The following is a 22,203-nucleotide window of genomic DNA, read 5'->3' on the forward strand; positions in this document are numbered from 1 at the left end:
TTTTGTGGCAGTACCGCGGATATACCTGTCTTGGTCTGGCTCAGTTCCAGAAAAATCCCTTTCGAAAACGACCCGGCCAATTGTTGTAACGCAAGTCTGCAATCTTGGCTCTTGTGGAAGCAATCTTCGACGAGGGCCCAATTCAGAATTCCCTTTTATTATTTACGGATATTTATCTATAGTGCGGATTGAGATTGAGAGTAGAATTACAATGGTACTGATGTGGGTGCCACGCCCTCTACATGTACCAGGTAACCGTATCATACGCAAGGGCTATAAGATCGCCATTACATGTTCAAGGACTTTATTACGCAAACTTCAACGAGCAATTCTGCATTCTATCACATGCTCTGCACCTAGAATCTGGTCTTGTACTGTGCAGAAAAACACGGGCGCACATGCAAGTGCCTCAGGCACACATTCTCCCAAGAGTGCCCATCATTCCAACTTCACGATGCTGTACATGTAAGGGACATTCCGTACCTATCTCGGCTCTCGGATATCACTCTTTTCCCAGAAGCTCTTGCTTTGACTCTTTTGTGGGTTAAAGCAAGGTACAAGTGCGGTTTATAAGATCCCAAGCAAGCCCACTTGATTCAGTCGTGATTCAGGTCCCAACCCAAGTGATATAAAACGGTGGTACATATGACATCTTATCTCAGACTTGATTCAGAAAATAGGCGAGCGTATAGGAGAAGTTGATTCTTTCATTTTTTTTAATATCTTTTCCTTCTTTGTGCTACATGTATTAAGGATGGCTTATTGTGTGCATTCCTAGCTAGTGACGATTAAGCTTGGCGCTTCTTTTCGAGTTTGATTTGATACCCCCCGTATGTAAAGCTCCAAGTTCGAGAACGTCATGGTATGCACGAGTGCCTTCTGGCTGTGTAGTGGCTCTTGCACGACGCGAAACAGCACCGATTGCTAAGCCGCATTAAAACAGAAGTCAACCTCACATGGGAATGGCACTATAGGGGATAAAATGCGTTTCGACTGCTAATCTCGGCTTACGTGGTGAACCTTCAGATCACTCGCTCTTTCATAGACTGCAGTTTGTAACGCCAATGTAAACGTCTAACGCGTTAGCGATATCGCCAACCGTTCTACGTACCGCTTTATTGCATAATGCTCTCTGCCAAGGGTGTAGCGTGTAACTGGTTAAGGTTTAGCAACTGGTGCTGTATATCCTCACCCTCATCACTCTATCACCTGGGCTGTATTCGATGCTACACGACTCTCTCATAGTTACTCACAGGTAAACCACAAAAATTTACATGCTCGTTTCAAGTATATGCTTGAGAAAAACTTTTCACCGCGTTTCGTATATGTAAATACTACACTTTACTCAAGTTGTTCAAGACTCATCCGGAAATCGTCGTCCGGGATATACCATGTCTGACCAGCAGACCCGAGATAGGTGATGAAGTACACCAGTTACAGTACTTAATCTCTTTCAGAATGGCGTAGATGAGATGGGGTCAGTTCTGGAATGGTGTGGACCTACGGGCCTGCGGTGCAGTTTCAAGTTCTGCAAAAACTCCCGAGCTGCATCATGCTCAGGCACTGCCGTGCAATTTACGCGTCTCGTCAGTTGCCTCCCCTGAGCAACGGCTCAGGCCTGTACTCAAGCAGTACTGGCTAGCTAAATGCAGTGGATAATAACATAGCCTATCCGGATTAACGACCTCCCCCTTTACACAGCCTTCACCAGCACTGACCCACGACTTGAACATAGGGCATGAAAGCTGTTTATCCCTAAATATTATATTTCGTGCCTACAGTTGTACAATTCTTTATCTAGGCCTATTGTTCCTGTACGCTCCAGCCAAATAATTGTATTAATATTCATTATGTGATTATGTTTGTGGTTCTCTGGCTGGGTGAGACTTTGTCTTTCCACCACCAACACAACTGCCACCCCCTTTCGTCGCGCGACTGTCTTATTTCGCGGCCCACAAAAAAACGCGTCCCCAGAAAATCTATCAACTGCCCTTGTGTACTACTGCGTGCTAGAGGGGCGAAAAAGAAGGTTCATCAGGCGCGTTGTCAGCAGAACTGTACAAAGAGCCCGTCTTCTTATTGTGGCTTCTTATGTCGAGAGAGCGGGGAAAATCGATTAGAGACTGAAGAGCCTTATAACGCCCCTTAAAACACCTCCCAGCGGTGTTACATAACAAAAAATAAAATACAACCCGCTTACTTTTTCAATCCACGTACACACCTTTACTTGACCGCAGGTAGAGCACACCCCAGTAGGCTGGAGCCCCCTCCCCTTTAAACACCACCCCCTGTTTTTGCTTTTTACGCGCGTAGATCTAAACAGCTGTCTCAGACAGCAGGGCATTCTTCGCGAGATTGCTTTTGGCCAGTGTCTCTTAGCGGCCCAAGGGCCTTGCGGAGCGTTGGCTCGCTTTCTTTTGAGCAAAAATATCCAAAACGTGATATATAGAGTACAGCAGGTCCGTCTTCTCTCTTTCCTGCAATTGAATTGAACTCTCCGAATAGGCCCACCCCCTCACCCTTGTCACTCCTTTAAATAACTACGCTCGTTTTTGATAACTATTCGGCCATGAAGTTTTCGCTAATTGCCGCAGTCGCTGGTGCGCTTGTGGCTTCCTCCGCCGAGGCTACGTGCCAGTTCGTTGACGGCAACAACTATTGCAACAACGTGAATCAGGTCTTCTACAGGAACGTTGGTTACCAGGGCTCCTACAACCGAGTCACCTCGTTCAACGACGACGGTACTTGCTCTTCGCAACCCCAGGCCTTCTCTGGCAGCCTCTCTCCGCTCAACGAGGAGGTTACTGTCCATTTCAGGGGCCCAATTAACCTCAAGCAATTCGCAGTGTACTACCAGGGTGGAAACAACACCAACACCAACGAGAAGCGAGACGTCAACATTCGAGGCTCCAAGCAGCACCACGTCCACAAGCGAGAGGCCGATCCGGCCCTAGTTACCGACTTCGTCCATGTTACTCGAACAGTGTACGCTGAGGGCCAGGGATACTCGACCGACGCCCCGGCCCCTGCCGCAGCAGCTTCCTCCTCTCCAGCTGGTAATCTCAACATCGACAACGCCGTTGCTGCCGTTGGCGGCATCGTTAGCAACGCTGTTGGTGCTATTGTTGGTAACCAGGGCAGTGGCAGCAGTGCTACCGCTGCGCCAAGCTCTTTTGCCACCTCGTATGCCCCACAGTCGTCGGCTTCTCCATCTTCTAGCTCGTCCAGCAGCGGCAACGGCTGGTCCCAATCCGCTTACTACAATTCTGGCTCTAGTACCGCCAATGGCTTAGTCTTCATGAACAACAAGGGTGGTGCTGGCTCTGGTGTCTTCGACATGACTTTCGGCAACTCCATCTCGTACGCTGGCTCCGATGGTGTCTCCTGCGCTTCGTCTGCACAGGTCCTCTCCGATACTACCCTCTCGTCCAACGAGGAGTTCATGATTTTCAGCGACTCTGACTGCGGCGCCAACAATGGCGCCTGTGGCTACTACCGACCGGGCATTCCAGCCTACCACGGTTTCGACGGCGCAACCAAGATGTTCCTGTTTGAGTTCTCCATGCCACACGACACTAGCAACTCCGTCTCCTTCAACTACGACATGCCTGCCGTTTGGTTCCTCAATGCCCAAATTCCACGAACCGTCCAGTACGGCGAGGCCTCGTGCTCCTGCTGGACTTCTGGTTGCGGCGAGTTTGATGTCTTTGAGATCCTCAACTCGGGCAACACGATGCTCACTAGCCACTTGCATACCGCCCAGGGCGCCCCAGGCAACTCCCAGTATGGCGGTGGTGGCACCCCAGATTGGTTCCAGCGACCAACTGACGGCACCCTGCGGGCCGCCGTTATCTTCAATGGCGCGGATGAGACTATTTCTATCACTCAGATCTCTGGCAGCGGCGACTTCGCCAGCAGCTACGATGACTCTACCATCAGCAGCTGGATTGCTAGCCAGAGCTCTCTCCAGGCCAACGTCCAGATCAGCTAAAAAACTACGACAATTGGTTCAACTATCTTAATTTTTTTTTGTGTTATTAGATTTTGTTTTTCTCTCTTTCAATTTTAAAAGATTCCTACCACTGTCACACCTGTTCACTTCGTTTCAATACCATTTACTTCGCTTCGATAAGTCTCTCCAGCCATTATACCACCTTGTAGTGTGCTATTGAATGTATGGTACGAAGACTGTACGCAGTGCCATGCCTTGCAAAATTCCGCTACGCCTGTGCCAACATTCCAATCGCGTAAAACACCTCCTTAACCTCACCCCTATGTCCCTTTCCCAACTCACCCCTTTACGTCTATGCAAGGGGAAGTGGAATAAGTGGAAAGGGAGATCCTTGCATGGCATTTCGGTTGAGGTAGCGACTACATGCAATTGTAATTGGCCCACAGCAGATGCTCGTTCATTTGTCCCCTTTGCGCTGTGTAATCGATCTGGAGATTCCTGGATCCACAGGTCAAGACCTCCACATTTCGCTTGGCTTGGCAGAGAGAATATGAACACATCCATTTAGCCCAGCTTGGAATAAAGAATATGAACGTTCATATTTCGCCTAGTTCGGCATAGAGAATATGTGCAAGCGTTTTGGGCTTTTGGGCTTTTCCGGAGGTACCAAAGTCTCCATGAATCGGGCATACCCCTGCTCATTAGCTTTAACCCTATGTTTATGACACTACCTCGATGCCTACAGCTGTTAGTACCAATTAAGCTCAGTTAAAGTCTACCCTCAATGAGTATCGAACACCCCTAAATAGTAAGATAATACATTCTGCAATTCACCTTGTTGGGTACCTAGGTACGATGTAGTGGGTACAATGTGAGAAATGTCCGACATCGGAATATTAAATCAAGGAACATCGCAAAGAAGTGGTTTAATGGAGAGAATAGTGGCAGCGCTCAGGGAGAGCGAAGACATAGACCAGATAAAGACGCTATTAAAAAGTCTTGGCTACGAGCACCGTGAAAAACTGGCCCAGCCGAGCCCTGAGTTGATAGGAACCTACGCCACAGCGATTAAGACGCTGTATTCCGTGGAAATTCATGTCGACCAGTTCAGGGAATTGATCCAACCGCTGTTCAGTACTCTCACCGGAGTTAATAGCATTATAACTGAGATATCTGCTTTGGTTTTCGCACTAAGGCCTGCAGACGACTCAATTGAGCGCCTCGGGAAGGACTATCGAACCAACGTTGGATCGTACACACGGCTCAACTTTTTGTGCTACGTGCTATCGCTAGTGCTCACTCCACAGTGTCATCCGTTCAAAGTTCTTTTGAGTGTTGGAGGAGATCAGCCCAAGTCAAGCCAGAGAAGCTTCCAAAACGAAGTCACACAACTATTCCTCGGGAGCAAAATCCTCAACAGTACTACGGCCGCTTACCAACTAATCAATCAGTATTACCACTTATTGAGTCTGCCAGAGGCTGATAGGCTACAGAAATGGGAGTGGGTTGCATCTCCAGTAAGCTATTCCAAAGGGTTGGCCGAGGATATCATAGGACTCACGCCTAGTCATACGTCAGCTGGGCTCCTTTCTCGATGCTTGCGCCTTGGTGACCAAGCACCGGATGCCATTCTTGAAAAGCTATATCAGGAAGGTTTGGTCGACAAAACGGCTGAAATCTATCGGCTTATGCACCGGCCAGATCAAGTTCGGTTTGTAGGCTACATGCTTTCGTTCTTTGAGAAAAAGATTATCGCAGCAGGAGCAGATCCAGAAAGACTTAATGTGCTGAGCAATATCCTGAGCCTTTTTATTAGCTCTGCTGAAGCGGCCCGGGCGGCAATCGAGACTGCAGTCAACAAATTTGGCTTAGCTTCGAGGCAGATTATAGTGGGTGCTGTATCACTGGCATATAACAACAAGGCCATGATAGGAGAGTGCACAGATTATCTGTTCAGGCGTTGGGCTGATCCATTAACGATCAAGAAAGAGACAGTCAGTGCCCAATATGCACTTACCGAATGCATTTACCTCTTTAAAAAGCATTCCCCGCAAGGGGCGTTCAATGTGACCCCTCAAGCGTCACTCTTCGATGGTGTTGGCAAGCATTTAGAGAGCTCGTCCGCTAGAGTTCGCTACCTTGGCATTGTCATCGCGTCAGATATTATTGCTCAGGGTGGGGAGAAGTTCAAGTTCGATCTCGATGAGCTGTTGGACAATGATACGAAACAATGGAGACAGGGTTTGCTCTCGTCATTCGATCCAGTGCCGCTCAGCAGCAGCCAAATTAAAGAAATCATTAATAGCTGGCATACTCGAGACACCATCGAACCAACAGTGGCGGAGGAGCGCAACACAGAATCGACTACATACGGAAACACCGACCAAGTCAAGCCCGCTAGTTCGATCTACTCCGAAGAGCCTGATAGCGATGATGAGGAAGACTTCAAACCGTATATCATGGATCACCACGACCCTGAAGATGAGGACGATGATCCGACGCTGGTTGACCGTGAAAAGGTCCCTCCGCCAGTTTATATCAAAACCCTGATAGAATATTGCAAGTCTGAAAACTACAGAAAGATCAAAATTGGTCTTGAGAATGCAGCTTCACTAATCCGCCGCAAAGCCAACTTTGGTCAGGAGGTTGAGCTGCATGCAAAGGCTCTCGCGGACCTTTTTGTCGGCATTGGTGATCAATTCGACATGGAGGGATTCAACGACATGAAATTGAACGCGCTGATTGCATTAGTTTCGTCGAGCCCAAAGATCGTCGCACCGCATATGACTAAGTTACTATTCACCGGTGACTACTCTCTGCAACAGCGCATGGTCATTCTGTCGGCCCTCTCTCTCGGCGCTAGGGACCTTGCCGGAATGGCGGACGACAATGGGAATATCAAACGGTCAATAGCGAAACGCCTGCCGCCAGAGATTGAGCAATTGTTCAGCCTTCCCAGCACGAATGGCGGCGAGCTGGATAGTGTCACTCACCGACTGCAGTCTGCATTGTTATCAGAGACTACGGAGAAGGCGAAGGACGAGCTCATTGGCGCTCCACAAGTGCTCCGAGTCTCCAAAAAGCTCGAGAATGCGCGGGAACGGACCAAGGTTGTCCATACAAAGAATGCATATGCTAAGCTCGCTGGGCGGTACTTTGTATTTCCGCTTACGGCGCAATGGCACCGATCTGGCGGTGTAGCGGGACTCGGCGTTTATTCGGAAATTATGACGGGCCATTTCCTCAAGACACTTGCGCTATTACTTCATGCTGCGTATCCCAATAGCCCCGATTTGATGGATATAACCATGGAGCTCATGCAAATAGTTACGGGTCAGCGGCAGCACATTGAGGTCCCCGACGTTGTCATGGAGGGTCTGATGACTGTACTGCTGGTAGTTATGGAGGTGCATACGTCTGAGGTACTGGCCACCGAGTTTGGCGGCCCGGTCGTAGAGATTATGAAGTGGCTCGAGACGAATTGGACACGAGTTACGGATGACAGAATCCGGAGCTTAACTGCAGGTGTCTTATTCCAGTTGAACGAGATCATAGACAAGCATCGCCGGCGATTAATAGATAGGTTTGCCGGCATCCAATAGCTTCAATTGATGTACCGGTATGACTCCACTACTTGTAACTGTATATATGTTTATGAACTTAGCCGAACTTTAGCATCGAATGTGTGTTCTATATCAGCACACTTGATTACAGCGCTACAGTAATTACTAGCAGTGATGCTCCATTGGCCCCATAACGACTAGCAAGGTATAACAGGCCCTCCGTACCACCGTTGCGAATATCGGCACAATCCACAAAGGAAAATAGCATGATATCGTAGTATAGGAGCTAAAACGGCCGTTAATAAGAGTGAATCGGCCCGGGATTAACTTGACTGCAGGCTAGACCTCGGAGAAATGGAAAAACCACGGTTCGCCCTTGGTCGGACATCTTGCATATTCTCGTCCGAGGTTCGGCTTTCTCTGTAGTGTAGTAGGCTCCACATATTCCACTCTTCCGTACAGTGACTATTTTCTTCACCTGTCGCGTAAACGTTGATTGCAGGCGATGAGCTTGCCGAAATCTGGGGTTTTGCATAGGATGAAAGGGACCATCTCATGATTCTTGACGTTGTCTATGTAACCACGGTGGCCATTTCTGCACAACCTGGCAACTACTATAGCAAGAACAGGTCAAATTCGGCCAGAGAAAATAAACCAGCCATAGCCATTAGCTGTAAATAGCTCAAAGCCCATTAATGGCTGCAAAACTCCATATGACCCCCCTCTAATAACCATCCTGTCGTCGCCTCCAAAGGACAAAATAAGTGATAGTCAGGATGGATGATTACGTAATCGTGAAAAATTGCCAGGGCCTTTCACGGCACGGCACATTGGTTTCCTTACCCCCCAGGAGCGAGTCATATCCCACTGTTTCTCCACACACACATCCAAGCCACCGCATAACCCCGTATCAAGCGTTGGATGCCTCAACAATTAGCGATCGTTGTTGGCTCTCAACAAATCGCCAAAACAACCGGTCCGCTTATCATTGACTCCCCTCCGAACGGATGGCGTTATTCCATGTAGCCATAATTAGTCCACCTGTAGCTTTGAATGCTCAATTGTTTACCACTTTTCCGCGAAATATGACTGTTTTTTTTTTTTTCATAATTATGAAGGTTGCCAAACAGCGACGAAAATAAGCCGCGATTTCTCCGGTTACGGCCCTGTATTTTAGCCTGCGGGCGAGAGTCCCAGGTCCTCGGTTCATGGGGAACGAATATTTCTCGGTACACATGTACAGTCGGCCCATATGCAGCAGATCCAGACGCTTATCTGGATGCAGTAACAAGAAACACGGGGGCAGTTCGATATGGCGTTAGCTACTGAATGAGCAATTCGCCATTCGCCGTCGACTGAAAAATTATATATAGGATTCGATTTCGCCCTTCAATTACCTTTTTTCTTTCCTTATTCTCACCTCCTTTCCTCTACCGAGTCTCTAATACATATAAAAAATGTTTAGAAACACTCTGCGTACCATCTCTCGAAATGCCGGAACTATTAGCCGACCCGGTCCTCTCATTACCAGACCGAGCATGAGCCGAACTTTTGTTCGACAGTCGAAAGAGAATGCCACCCTCGTCGAGACTGGTCCTTCCTACTGGACCGTCAATGGCGTCGTCTGCCCATTTGGCGAGGCCAGCTTTATCCATGATCCAACTGGAGAGATTTACTCTACGCTCAAGTTTGACTCCAAGGGCCCTACGCCAAAGATTTGCATGGTTTGGGACAAATCTGAGCTCAATGTCACTCCAGGCTCTATTGCATTCTACGCACATGATTCCACTGGCTCCAACACCCATTCTTACGAAAAATCAGGTGAAGTCGACTGGGTCTGATCGCCATGTACCCCCTCCTTCCCTAGTACTTTCTTGCTAACGACCACACGCGCTGAAAAATTGTTTTAATGACTTATTTAACTTAGATATGAATAATTGAACTGGTTTCTGAAATTGCACTCCATCTGCAGGAATAACACCGTAGGCAGAACTTTAATTTGAGTACCGATATAACAATGCAAGGAAGGAATTATTATTTTCATGGAGAAATATCGTTCTATACATGGACTTTCGTGGAGGTGCCCATGTGCTAGTCTAGTTGGATCTCGTAGGGAATTGAAGTAGCTGAAGGCCCAGACTTTGGATTAACCTAAACCCTAGGCGAAGGGCTCAAAGAAATGCCTAGTCTTTTGTACAATTGTTAAGTGGGCACGTGCAAAATCAAATAATATTTCTCTAAATGGCGTATACCTATACGTAAGTCTTTCTAATGGGAAAGGATCCTCTACGATAGTATCTGGCAGTATAGCTACCAGGGGTGCACACATCAATATTGTAATGAAATGCAATTGATAACAGCTGCCTAAGGTACACAGCAATAATTACCTACGGATATAGCAGTAACTATCTGTACATATATTACATGTACAATACTGTTACAGTAGTTCATATGTACCAAATGGTTGAATATTACACATTATCAGATCACCGCAAGGATACCTCCATCGAGGAGAAACGCTTATTCGTGATGGCAATTTCTTCTACTGTTTAGCCTGCCACTCTGCTTCAGTAAAGTTTTTCTACATATGCATTATTAGTGCCCGTTCTGTCCTTCCGAAAAATATTGACTTACCTGGGTAAAAGCATGAATCTGAGCAATTTCCTCCTTCAAGGCATTGTTGACCATTCGATGTCGCATCAATCGATTCTTGCCCTGAAATTGCGGTGATACGATTACAACCTCAAAGGCTTGTCCACATCCGCCTAAACAATTACCCAATTAGTAACAAAAAGTTATCAGATTGATTAGAGACGAACATACCAGACACGTCGACGACCTCAACGTGAGTGGCGCCGATACGCTCACGGATAGCAGTATCGAGATATTGACTAGTTAGCCCGCTCATTTAGCCAAAATTCAGTGTCGTTCGGAGAGAAAGCTGGCCGCTACTAATAAGGTATAAATGACGCTAAGTAGGGAGCGTATATTATGTCCCAGCATGAAAAGGTATAGAGAGAGCGTGCCCAGCACCGATCGTGAGAGACATACTGAAAAATAGCCCTTCCTATTGGATCAAAGGAAAAAAAATGGCTTCTAAAAGAGCAGTTCAATTGATTACCGGCGCTAGTAAGTTACTCACCATGTTCATAGCGAGATATTTGGTTTGCTGATTTGTTAAACTGTAGTTCAGAAGCTCTACCCAAAGGAATTGGCTGACGCTTCGTGGGATAATACGGGCCTCATTCTTGGGGCTGCCTTGGACAGTGATAGTGCCAGCGCTTCAGCGGAAAACGAGACACTCAAAGTACTGCTTACCATTGACCTGACCACGGCAGTCTGCGATGAAGCAATTAAGCAGAACGCCTCAATGGTCATGGCTTACCACCCGTTTATCTTCCGAGGCCTCAAGTCCATTACCCCCGAGGATTCTCAGCAGCGGTCCCTGCTCAAGCTGGCTAGAGCCGGTATCAGCGTCTACTGCCCTCATACTGCCGTGGATGCCGCTGTAGGCGGCGTGAACGACTGGCTCGTGGGTATTGTAGCCAACGGCAGTGTGGCCGAGCAGGCTCCTGTTGAGCCCACTGGTGTACCTGGCTTCGAGGGGGCTGGCATGGGTCGAGTAGTCAAGCTTGCCGAGCCAATTGCTATGTTCGAGCTTGTTAAACGGGTCAAGGAAGGGCTAAACATGCCGAGAATCCAGGTTGCATACGCTGCAGAGCACAGAGACAACACGAAGGCTGTTCGATCAGTGGCTATCTGTGCGGGATCCGGCGGCTCTGTCCTGCGAGGAGTTGATGCAGACGTTCACTTCACCGGAGAGTTAGGCCACCACGAGGCGCTCCATTTGGTTGAGAGCGGCAAGAGCGCTATCGTGTGTGGACACTCCAACACCGAGCGAGGGTTCTTGAAGACCTTCCGGGCCCAGCTTTTGAAGGAGCTGCAGGCACAGCACGACGGACCAGTTACCGTCGAGATCAGCAAATTCGATAAGGACCCGCTGGAGATTGTATAGCAAGTTATCTACCTTCCATAAGGACCCGCTGGATAAACGGACCAGCAGAATAGTGTATTTATTTTATTGCAGTGCAAAAGAATATCCATATGTATATTTAGGCGGCTAATGTTACAATCGGATATCGTTCTCTTCGTTAACATACTCCACGAAGCGCAGGATCTCCTTGACCAAAGGGGATGGATTCTTGCTCAGATTCGGCAGCTGCATCATCTCGAGCGACGAAGCTTCGCCAGCTTCGCTGTCGTCGCCCTCGGGCTTGCCATTTACTGATGGCTCTGGACCGTTTTCGGTCCCATTGGCCATTTCCTTTTTGCCCGCCTCCTTTTTCTTGGCTTCCTTCTTCAAGTCGCTGATGCGCTTCTTCTCCATCAATTCTATCTTATGGAGCTGCTTGACCTGGTGGTGCTTGATCCACGTGGCCAGCTGGCGCATCTGCTGCTTGTCAGAAATGTAATAAATAGATTTGTTTTGGTTCTGGTGGCCTGCTGGATCGAGCACCTCGTCCATTTTCTCGTCCTTCACGTACTCGCCGCTGGGGTGTGTGAGCTTAGACGCCTTGATAACGAAGATCCACGAGCCCCACGACTTCATATCCTTAGCCTTCTGCTGCAGAAGCCAGTACTCGTTACCAAGCGTGTCCACGCCTATACTCGCAGCCCGGGAATTGAGCTTTCTCAGTTGGTAGTAGTACTGTGCTTCGGTTTGCAGGATCTTGGACTGCGACGACACTCTGGCCGCAGCAAACTTGTCGCGCCATCGCTTTAATGGCTCGCCATCTGCGGGCTTGTTGTCCATCATTTTCTTGGCTAGTGTCTCCCACGCGGTTTTGAGATTCTTGACCTCATTCTGCATCTGCTGGTTCACCTGGCGAGTGCGCTCAAAATCTTCTTGCAGCTCTATGCGAATAGTTTCGGTCGTGGTCGCGAGGTGAACGAGATCAGTTATTACCTGTACACGGTAGCGCTCTGTGGCAATTTCGTCGTCTTCTGGGATCTCCCCGTACTTTTGCAATGCCAGCTGTGGGATATCAGGCGGAGGCAGTTCAGGCTCTACGGATTGGCTCTCCTCCCTTTTGCTGGCTGGCAAAGCTGCCGCAGCAGCGGCCGCATCCCGCTGTTGTCTTTCGACCTCAGCCTCAACTAGATACTCCCGCAGGCCCACCCAGAGCTTCCGCGAGTCGGCATTGGTCCGTTCAAACTCTTGCAACCGCGCCTTAGGCTGGGATATCAATGGGAAGGAATCGTTGAGGACAATCTTGAGGCACGAGGTAATAACAGACTTGTACAAGTAGTTGCTCCACTCTCCAGTGGGGTCATTAATTGCCGAGCTGTGTCTCACAGGGAGTCGGCACAGGGGCTCGAACCGAATGAAGAATTCTCGGATCACCAGTCTTTTAAGCAGGATATCCTCCGGGTAAATACACGGCACTAAGTTGAATTCTGGCGGCAGAACGACCGGCTCTTGTTTTTTGGGTTTTTTGCTCGGAGTATCTTTCTTTTCGGGGGCTGTCGGTCGCTTTTTGGGCGTATCGTCTGCCTTTTCGCCCTTCTTCTTATCCGGTTTACTCTTCTTCGACTTGCCGCTGCTTCGAAGAGGAATCGGCTGGGGCTCGTAGAATGTCGTGCTCGTTCGAACTCGAGTAGATCTACGCACAGCCGGCTATTAGATTGATCTCCTGTTAGTCTTGAAACCAAACGGAAAAGGGTAACAACATACTTGTGGGGCAGTGTGGACAGCTGGAGGGACAACTGGAGGGACAGTTATTGAAGAAGCGTTGTGCGAGCCGTTCGACGCGTCGTTCGGCATGCTATTTTGCTGATTTGTATTGCCACCCAAAGGTTTATCGCCCTCTAAAGGCGCCTTTAGTGGGGTGTCATTAGCAGCGGATCGATCCTGCGAATCGCGATTCTCGGTCACCGTGCTCTCAGAGGGCTGGGACTGGTCCTCAGTACTCAAATGCTTCGGTATATCCATCACAGAGGTAGCCATAGCCAAACTGTGCACGCTTCTTCCAAAGGCGGATCCTTGTTGGAGGAGACCGGGAGTAAAAAAAGTGTGAGTTGTGCCGATGAAAATGTGTCGCTGGTACAAAACGCAAAATATGCCCACACTCCTCCAGCGCGAACCGGAACCATGTGAGGTGACTATGGGCACAACTGGGATACATTGACTTTATATACGGCCTAGTAATTTGTAAACACAATGCCAGGACTCTGGGTTTATTCAATATAATGCTAATTAAACGCGATGTCACTCTTTCACGCGTCCATTGGTAATTACTACACCTACGGATATCCGCTCCTAATCACTTCGCGACTTACGCAGCTCACTTTCTAACTAACTAAGTCTCTTTTTCAATATCCTACTTGCATGGAATTAGAAGAGTCAATGATTTAAAACGATTACGGCAACGAAGTCGATTCCATAAAGGTTTGTTCAGTCCTTCCTATCACCCCAGATTCCCTCGGCAAAAGCTCCTCCCCTTCCAAAGCTACCCGCAGTACAATATATTCCAGCCTAAAGTTACAACTTACTAAAATGCGCGAAATTTCTCGGCTATACAGAATTACAGGCCCAACTTTCTCGTCGAAACCCGTGTTATATACGCGTAGGGCAGCGCGTTAATCAGTTATATCGATAGTGCGGCTGAACAACAGGCTCATCGGCTGTACACCCAAAACAGCAAGTGCCGTCCCGGAAACTTTTTGTGGGTTCCCCTCGGAACTCCGTGCCGACAGACAATTTTTTTTTCCTCTCCGGTGGGTCGGCGCCCTCCGCGCATAAGGGAAAGGCAGGCACCACACACTCCACAGCGCAACGAACGGAGCAGAGAGAGTGCTTTGAAGAGGTTGGTTAAGACGCACAGAGGTCACACAACCCGGACTGGATATACCCTAGACTGTTTACAGGACTATTTGAGTCCCCAGCCTTTGATTTTTCGGATAAAAAATTACATACCCGCGAGAGGAGGATAGATTCTCGCTCTCGCTTAGTCATCGACGGTTGGATCTTATTCGATAACCACCGAGCCCTTGAGGAACGTCAGACTTTATTGCTGACAGGTAGAGACCTTTGAGCTTTTGTATTTTACGTCTCTGGCAAGTAATTGCCCTTGATAGCATAGCCAGATGTCAGTTCCCACACTTCCCAGGTGCCATCAGGTACCAGTCGATCCCCCAGATGGGACCAGCCTACTAACAGTCCTCGGTGAGTTACAACTGATAACTGAGGGAAGACGGTACACTAACAAATGAGAAATAGGGTCGACGGAAAATATACATCTAAGCTCTTCGGTCGCGATCACCGACGATGAGAGGATTTTTATGTTTGGAGGCTTTGATAAGTTTACCGATGAAAGTATGTGAGCTCAGGGGTAGCTCCGAGATAAGACTTGCTAACACTTTTTTTATTTAGTGGATAACAATGTCAAGGTTCTCGATCTCCAAACTGGAGAATGGACTAAAAGGGCTTCCGCAAACCCTTATGCTAATAGATTTGTCCCCACGGCCAGGTGTGGTAAGTTGATCCGTTATCGTTATCGCTATCAACTAACAAGATAGGACACACATCCATCTTCCACCGCGGTAAGGTAATCGTTTATGGGGGTGAGGAGGAAAATACCAACGCTACAAGCTCTATATTCTACTACGACCTCGACCGGGACGAATGGACTCCTGTAGAAGAAGAATCCGAGGAGGAGCTGCCGCGGAGATCGAGGCACGCCGCATGCATATCCGAAGATGGCACGAAACTTGTCATCTCCGGCGGTCTCGACGAACACAAACAAGTGTCTGACGAAATATACGTGTTTGATCTCGTGCAGGAGACATGGAGCTCGCCCATCCCGTTCGTGGCTAGGTTCGACCACAGCGTTACCATGCACAACAACCGGCTCTGGGCTTTTGGAGGGTTCACTCCGGACCGCGACCGTGTGTCGGAGGTCACCTGGTACGACTTCGAGACGGACGCAATTGGCACTGTAAACATTACGGCCCAGTCCCCTTCGTCCTATTCGTCTGGTGCCAGCACAGGCGTTAGGTTCTACGGTTCGGGTGTAAGTGGAACCATGCTCGAAGTGGTCACGCCGGGCCCCATTGGCGATACGTCGGGCAGCCGGATAACCTGCCTTGATATGGACGCTGTCAACTGGCGTTCACTCATGGAAGACTGCTCTGAGTACTTTGCATCGTGCCACTGGTATCACATGATTGCGCATGGTACTAAGGTCATCCTCCTCGGCCATCCCGTAGAGACGGGTGATGTCGAGACCTCCGAAGAGGTGGTCACCAAAGTGCTCACCATTGACCTGTCGAACTATGGGTACCTTGAAAAGAGCGCGCTTGGCCCTCAGCGCGAGCAACTGGGCACAATCGGGCATGACATGTACAAATTCTACAAAGAGTCGCAAATGTGCGACTTTGAGGTCACGGCCATTGCTGGCGATGAGAGGCCGGAGTACAACGTCCTGTCTGCCCAGGCAAAAGACTACGCCGTATCGGAGCCTATCCCTGTTCACATGGCAGTTTTGGCGGCGCGCTGGCCACACTTCAAGCGCATTGTCGCCAGTGGCATGGCCGAGTTCCAGACGCGCCGGCTGCACATTCCCGAGCCGTTGTCGTGGGTGCGACGGCTAGTTGAGTACATGTATCGCGACTCCATTGAGGGCTGTACTGTTGAGGAGGCAATGGGCCTGCTTATTCTGTCCAATCTTTACGAGTTGCCTAGGCTGCGAAAGCTGTGCCTCGAGTTTGTCTCCCAGGCGAGCCTGAACCACTCGGACATTGTCTCTGTTTGGCGCTTCGCTGGCCAGGCTCACGAACCGGTGCTACGGCGCAATGCTGCCATGTTGTGCATGAGGCGATGGGGCCAGGTCGTGCGGTCCGAGCAATTCGCAAAGCTCAACAGGGAGGAGCTCATTGAGCTGTGCCAAGAGGCTGACGAGCGGAGCTTTATCCGCACGACGAGCTCCTCAGTTAGCAAGACCGTAGCCGAAGAGGGTCCGGTGCTGGCAAAGCATGAAAAACCAGACATTGACGAAGTCTCTCATTTTGATGAGGACGACGATGACGAGATGGAAATTGAAGACGAGGACGAAGATCTTTAAAAGCTATGCTAATTAAACTTCAGCATCGGTGAAACCCTAGGGGGTGGAGACAATTGCACTACACTGCCCAGGCAGGAGGCAGTGAAGTGTCCTCGACGCCCAGCCCTCGAGCTTCCGTAGCTGCACTTCGTACAAGAAATTTACTTTTAAATATTCAAATGATTCAGGCGTAGATACGAAACAGGGTTGGAGACAAATAGGAGGCTAGGTAAGAAGCATAAAATTCAGGAGTGCCTTTAATTTCTCAACGGCGCAGCAGGTGGCTAAACATAGCATAACTATACTAGCTTGGGTCGTAGTAGTGTAACCTTAGTCGATTCCCTTCCAGTATAAGTGAGATTGAACTGTCCAGAAGTAGGTCCATGCAATAGCGCAATAAAAGCTACACTAGGTGTTGATAAATTGCACTCAATTTTGGGCCAGGGTCCATCATGTTCAGGCGTAATGCGCCTAGAACTTTTCCAAACCCCATCGCTACGCTTTTTTTTTTTTCTTTCTAGAGACGGTGGCCCATATACATGACTGTGCGACCAGTTCTAACGGCATGGACTGCATAAGGCGTACAAGATCCATTACGCGTCCCGAATGCGCACTCAGCCGTAGCACACCGTGGCTCGAAGGAGTGTCGCAGATCGCACTTAGTCTCCTGTCCCTCAACGGTTGCCAATGGGCACGGATCAGTAGAAGGGAGACCAGCGGACATTGACAGCATGTGCTCTGAAACAGCTCCGTTGCCTCTTGGTATGCTCTGCAAGATCCCGTCAATCTGCATTACCTAAATGGCTAACTGGAAAAGAAACGAGTGCAGGTGGATGTTTCAATACACTATGTGAGTTTCCGCGCTGTGCGTTGTCGATTCTTGACTACCGTCTGTCCGTGAACCTTTACTACACGTAGAACTTTGGCCTTCTCGGAACATGCTATCAACCTTGGCATGGTGTTCCTTCGCAGCTTGAGAGGGCTGGGATGGTCCAACTTTGTGCCATATAAGACTGAAATATCGGCATCACCTATAGGGCTTGGGTATATTGACCCACATAGAATTACCGTGTGGGATTTTTGACGAGGGGTTGGTGGGGCAGTAGCGTCCGAATATTTTAAAACTTTTGGAATTCCAACCACCTAGCTGAAGCGGAGAGAGGACGATCGTAGGCGAGTCGTAGTAAAGAACTAAAAAAAAAAAGTTGTAGCCTTGATCTACCCGGTAATATTATTCACAGTCGGCCCAGCGAACCACCGGTTATGCTGCCCTTCGCACAACCTTCGTATGCCCATATCATCACCATACCCTGATGTTCGTTCCGCGACAAGCAGGACTTGATAGCAGGTGCACATATGTGCTGAAGTATCCGAAACGATGGAGGTCCAGATTGCCCGTCAATTTGATCGTTCGGAAGTCTTACGGTTGTCCGGGCCCGGTTACCCCTGAGAAGAAAATTACTGCTTTGGGCTGCCCTGAAACTTTTTTTTTTCCTCGCGCCGTTATAAAGCGTGGGCGCCCCCGGTTCTGCACCTTTCGTCACAAGAATGGTGTACGTGTCTAAAGGAAACATTCAGGACAAGCAACCTGTCGGGGTTGTCGCGAGGAACGCACTGACGTCGGTGGTGACAGTCTTACAATTTTATTTCTACACGCTTTTCTCCCTTGATGCGCGAAAAGCTGCCCGCGTGTGGATATCCGAGCGCGATAAGCGACCAACATAGAAGAGGCTATACAGAGTTACATTTTGAGAACGCATGAGTGGAAAGCTTATGGGCCCGTCTGGGTTGCATTTGCAAAACCGGCAATACGTGTAACTCCGGGTGACGGATTACCAAATAGACTGTGTAGATCAGTGGTTGATTTATTTTTCTTCATTGGAAATTGGTAAGAGATGGTACATTAATTTGTAAATTTTATTTTTGTTTTGTCGATTAGTTCTACAGTATCTTCATAGTCAAAAACTGTAGATCCAGAGCCATTCCCCATCTCTTGGATCTTGCAAACTGTTGCTCTATATTTCCAAAAAAAATATAAAGTATAGTCATCTCATATCTCGACCTCCCTGTAGTGGACGCATGAACGGTGCGGCCCGTTGACGGACTTTGGCGACAGGAGTCCTCGCAGATTAAATCGGGTGTCAAAATGTGGCTTTGCTACAACTTTATTTTTTTAAGTGTCATGGTAGGGGACAGTTATCCTCATCTCGCAGACCCTGATCCTTTGGACAGTTCAAAGCGTATTCTGTCAGGACATCGGTACAACAGTGTCACCCATACCGAGGTCCGCGACTATACAGCACCCCCTGAGAAAAGAGCTGAATGGCTTGAGTCTCCAAAGAGACGAAACAAAAATGCCGGCGCCGTTGACGATCTGCAAGTATGTGCAACGTTGTACAGTGGCATTTTATACCCTCTCCATCACACAAATATTCGGGTGGCTGGTCGGGTGGCCCAAGCGCAGGACTCGGACTACATTTCAATGTAGGGAAGGTGAAGAAACCAAACTTCATGGCACTGAAGCTCTTCAGGCAGTTGTTTGGTTTTCATTCTCAGCCGTTATGGGGGTACCATGGTACTGGATTTCACCGTTTCAACTTTTTGTGGTGGGGGGAGGGGAGGGTCACTCTTTTACTAATGTACTGATTGCCAGGAAAATGCAGCTGCGCTTTTCAGTGTTGCGTAGCTTTTTTTTTCCTCTCCTGTGAAGCGGTTTTCTTTTCGCATACGCTATTATTACAAATAGTTTAGCAGTTTCTTATATTTACTTATAACCTTTTTGTCATTGAGGATAGTGCCAAAAGCCTGGAGCGGGAAGGGAGGGGTGACATTTGGAGCTTTCCTGTTAGTCTCCACTATAGATTTCGACGGTACATTATGAAAGGCTCGCCAATTGACTTCGCTGCAGTCCGTTCTGCAATGGAATAAGCTCCCCAACCAGTCGGTGGGTTTGCTTTTGGACGATACGGAATAAGCCCTTCTGATGCTGAACGTTCTAATCCAAAAGCAATGCCCGCGAGAGAGAGGATCTAGGTGTTAATGTCGTTCCGCTGTGCATTAGATTCATTAGGACGTGCGCAGTGCTGGGTTGTACTAAGAAGAAATATGCGTTCCCTACTATCATCTGTAATACTGTGTACGTATAAATGAAAGTACCACTCCAACTTGCTTTTGAACTACCGGTACATCCCTCCTTTCCTTCATTTTTATTTTTTTATTTTTTTTCTTTGATTACTTTTTGTCACCTTCTTGGATCTTCTTCAACCGGTTTTGCATATGTTAACTATGCTTTTCCTAGAAGGAAAACATATAAATATATAGCGAGAACCTACTGTTTCCGGTGTGACTCCCAGTCTTCCCCTCCAGTCTTCCTATCAAGTGCCACTGCTGACTCTTGTTCTGGCAATTGCCAATTGTCCTCCAGTGAGTATTGCTTAGACATCCCACCGTATACACTTAAGCAAATTTTTTTTATCACAAAGAAACAAGAACAGCGGACTATCGAAACGGCTCTGGCAGATTATAAGTCTCTAAGTCGTTCTTGACCTCTCATGCATACATCCGTTATATTCGCCATAATATGTTAAGCAGTCTATCGTTGCTTTGAGATATCCCCCATTACAACCCAGAAACCAGCTTGCATCTATTTCCTCCTCTATTTGCATATTGCATTCAATTGACGAACTCGGCGACTCGATCAGGAGCCTAGATACCCACACAAACATTCATAGCTATCTGCAGAACCGACGAAAGATCCCTGAGTCCCCCTTCACAAAAGTATCGGAAGCACCAGAATCCATAAATTATGCCTCGCATATCCCTTCCTCCGTACAGCTCTAGCAGGCATCCGATAGAAACTTGGCAAGAATGGTACCGGCACAATCAAGCAGCAATTAACCGGCAAGTGCACCATCAGATCCATTCGCATCCCACGTCGTCGGACGAGATCCGGCTGTTGGCCCCATATGAATACACGGACTCGCTGAATCAGCGCCAGATATGGGAGCCATATCTAACCGGAAGAGAGCGGCAGGAATTCGATGCACAACTGCGGGTAAGCAATTACACCTGGAGCATTCTTTGGGCCTATACTAACCGTGTAACTAGACCTTTATGAAGCAGAACCGAACGACAATGCTGCGGCTGCGGCCGGGCCCGACCTCCCCACCAACAAGCAGCTACCAGACGTCGAAGTCGCGTGGCGGTTCCAGATCAGGGGCCTCTTCGGCCGGAGGCTCGTCCAACTACTACTATCAGCGACAATAAAAGAAAACGAAAAAGAGAAAAGAAAAGAAAAAGGAAATCGCACAGCTATTCTATTCGGCGTAGTTATCTATTTTGATGGTCGCATTATCACCATTATTATGCTCTGCGATTTGCCGAATTGGGCACCGTGCCTGAAGTGACTGGGCAATATAGCTAAGCTGGGATTAGCCATCACGGGCCCATTCATGTATAGTACATTTGTTTAATATCTGTGGACGAAGCCAAAAGGAGAAGGGTATCTAGGAGATTATAATATTGTGAATAGTAATGTCTTGTAATGTTTTATGTCGAGCGCCCAAAGAGTCCTCTGAAACCAGCTCTTTCATATATAATACCATTGAGCGACATTATACGCAGTAGTATGTATGTATGTAGTTCTCGTATTGCCTGCATGATAGCAGAACAATGATTGTTATTGGACATCAATGGCATTCAACGATTTGCATAATGGTTGCAACTCAGGAACACGTATACATAGAATAACGCCAGCATGGGTATGCCTCAAAAATTATATCTCATACATATCCGGCGGACTCTTCAACGTACCACTGAGTGTCCAAGGAGTCGTGGTTCGGGTATAGATGTCCCCACAAGCAACCGGAGCAGCCGTGTGCCAACCCATGCATTTTTTGAGTTGCATCCCGGGATTATTCCCATTCGGCAGAACGCCCCCCCCCCCCAATGCGCACAGTCCCTGCGTGTCGGAGAGAGAGAGAGAGAGAGAGAGACGAAGCACCCGTCCCGTCCAAACAGCGGTGGCCCCGCCAATCGCTGAAGTTGGGAACCCGCCATACAACGGCCTGGGGTAAGACATAGCCGTTGGGCGGTTTCAGGTAACCAGCATAAAAATGGAACAGATCTAAAACCTTTTGCTAATGGCACCCTCTCGTAGATTTGGCAACAAAAATTCCTCACAAGAATGCAATGATCATTGCTGGCGCTGCGTTCTCTCAGGGTCCGCATTACTATTCTGCAACTGTGCGTTGTCCAATTATACATAATAGCTACACGACATGTAAGAAGAGAACAACACGACGCCAACATGGTATACGTATGCCTCTACTGTACATGTCCCACATGATGACGAATTCCTACCTGGCAATTGGTATCTCGCGCTATATACCTTAAATGTATCTGAGAGGGTTTTCTTCGAGGGAGAGACCTCGGCTTGCCTGGCTGCTCTTCGCATCTTTACTCACTTGGCTACTCTCCGCATAGCGGGGCACTCAAAGGGGTTTAACGGCATTAATACTCTCCTCTTTTGGTGTTATTCGAGGGCCAGCCCTCGAGCTCCCGTAGCTCCGCTTCGCGGAGGCCCTAT

At 48.4% G+C, this 22,203-nt stretch overlaps 7 protein-coding genes across 7 annotated transcripts; 5 read left to right on the forward strand and 2 right to left on the reverse strand.

Annotated features, from left to right (window-relative positions):
- Positions 1–2,569: 2,569 nt before the first annotated feature.
- TOS1 (Tos1p) lies at positions 2,570–3,991 on the forward strand (the record flags this gene model as incomplete). Its single annotated transcript, XM_076686409.1, has 1 exon — positions 2,570–3,991. The coding sequence occupies one exon, from the start codon at positions 2,570–2,572 to the stop codon at positions 3,989–3,991; it is 1,422 nt and encodes a 473-aa protein (XP_076539356.1).
- Positions 3,992–4,830: 839 nt separating this feature from the next.
- Positions 4,831–7,554, forward strand: TEL2 (Tel2p; the record flags this gene model as incomplete). Its single annotated transcript, XM_076686410.1, has 1 exon — positions 4,831–7,554. One exon carries the CDS (start codon positions 4,831–4,833, stop codon positions 7,552–7,554), a length of 2,724 nt encoding a protein of 907 aa, XP_076539357.1.
- A 1,418-nt stretch (positions 7,555–8,972) lies between these two features.
- On the forward strand, positions 8,973–9,356 carry TRVA0_037S00848 (uncharacterized protein; the record flags this gene model as incomplete). The annotated part of the gene is made up of 1 exon (XM_076686411.1): positions 8,973–9,356. The coding sequence occupies one exon, from the start codon at positions 8,973–8,975 to the stop codon at positions 9,354–9,356; it is 384 nt and encodes a 127-aa protein (XP_076539358.1).
- Positions 9,357–10,057: 701 nt separating this feature from the next.
- Positions 10,058–10,423, reverse strand: BOL2 (Bol2p; the record flags this gene model as incomplete). Its single annotated transcript, XM_076686412.1, has 3 exons — positions 10,058–10,096; positions 10,150–10,280; positions 10,339–10,423. The coding sequence occupies 3 exons, from the start codon at positions 10,421–10,423 to the stop codon at positions 10,058–10,060; spliced, it is 255 nt and encodes an 84-aa protein (XP_076539359.1).
- Positions 10,424–10,604: 181 nt separating this feature from the next.
- Positions 10,605–11,530, forward strand: NIF3 (uncharacterized protein; the record flags this gene model as incomplete). The annotated part of the gene is made up of 2 exons (XM_076686413.1): positions 10,605–10,644; positions 10,704–11,530. The coding sequence occupies 2 exons, from the start codon at positions 10,605–10,607 to the stop codon at positions 11,528–11,530; spliced, it is 867 nt and encodes a 288-aa protein (XP_076539360.1).
- A 111-nt stretch (positions 11,531–11,641) lies between these two features.
- TRVA0_037S00914 (uncharacterized protein) lies at positions 11,642–13,339 on the reverse strand (the record flags this gene model as incomplete). Its single annotated transcript, XM_076686414.1, has 2 exons — positions 11,642–13,192; positions 13,250–13,339. The coding sequence occupies 2 exons, from the start codon at positions 13,337–13,339 to the stop codon at positions 11,642–11,644; spliced, it is 1,641 nt and encodes a 546-aa protein (XP_076539361.1).
- Positions 13,340–14,661: 1,322 nt separating this feature from the next.
- Positions 14,662–16,637, forward strand: TRVA0_037S00936 (uncharacterized protein; the record flags this gene model as incomplete). The annotated part of the gene is made up of 4 exons (XM_076686415.1): positions 14,662–14,740; positions 14,795–14,890; positions 14,948–15,049; positions 15,094–16,637. The coding sequence occupies 4 exons, from the start codon at positions 14,662–14,664 to the stop codon at positions 16,635–16,637; spliced, it is 1,821 nt and encodes a 606-aa protein (XP_076539362.1).
- Positions 16,638–22,203: the final 5,566 nt, after the last annotated feature.

Source organism: Trichomonascus vanleenenianus, assembly GCF_965637985.1.
Source record: "Trichomonascus vanleenenianus strain CLIB 3782 genome assembly, contig: TRVA0_037S, whole genome shotgun sequence".
NCBI lineage: Eukaryota > Fungi > Ascomycota > Dipodascomycetes > Dipodascales > Trichomonascaceae > Blastobotrys > Blastobotrys vanleenenianus.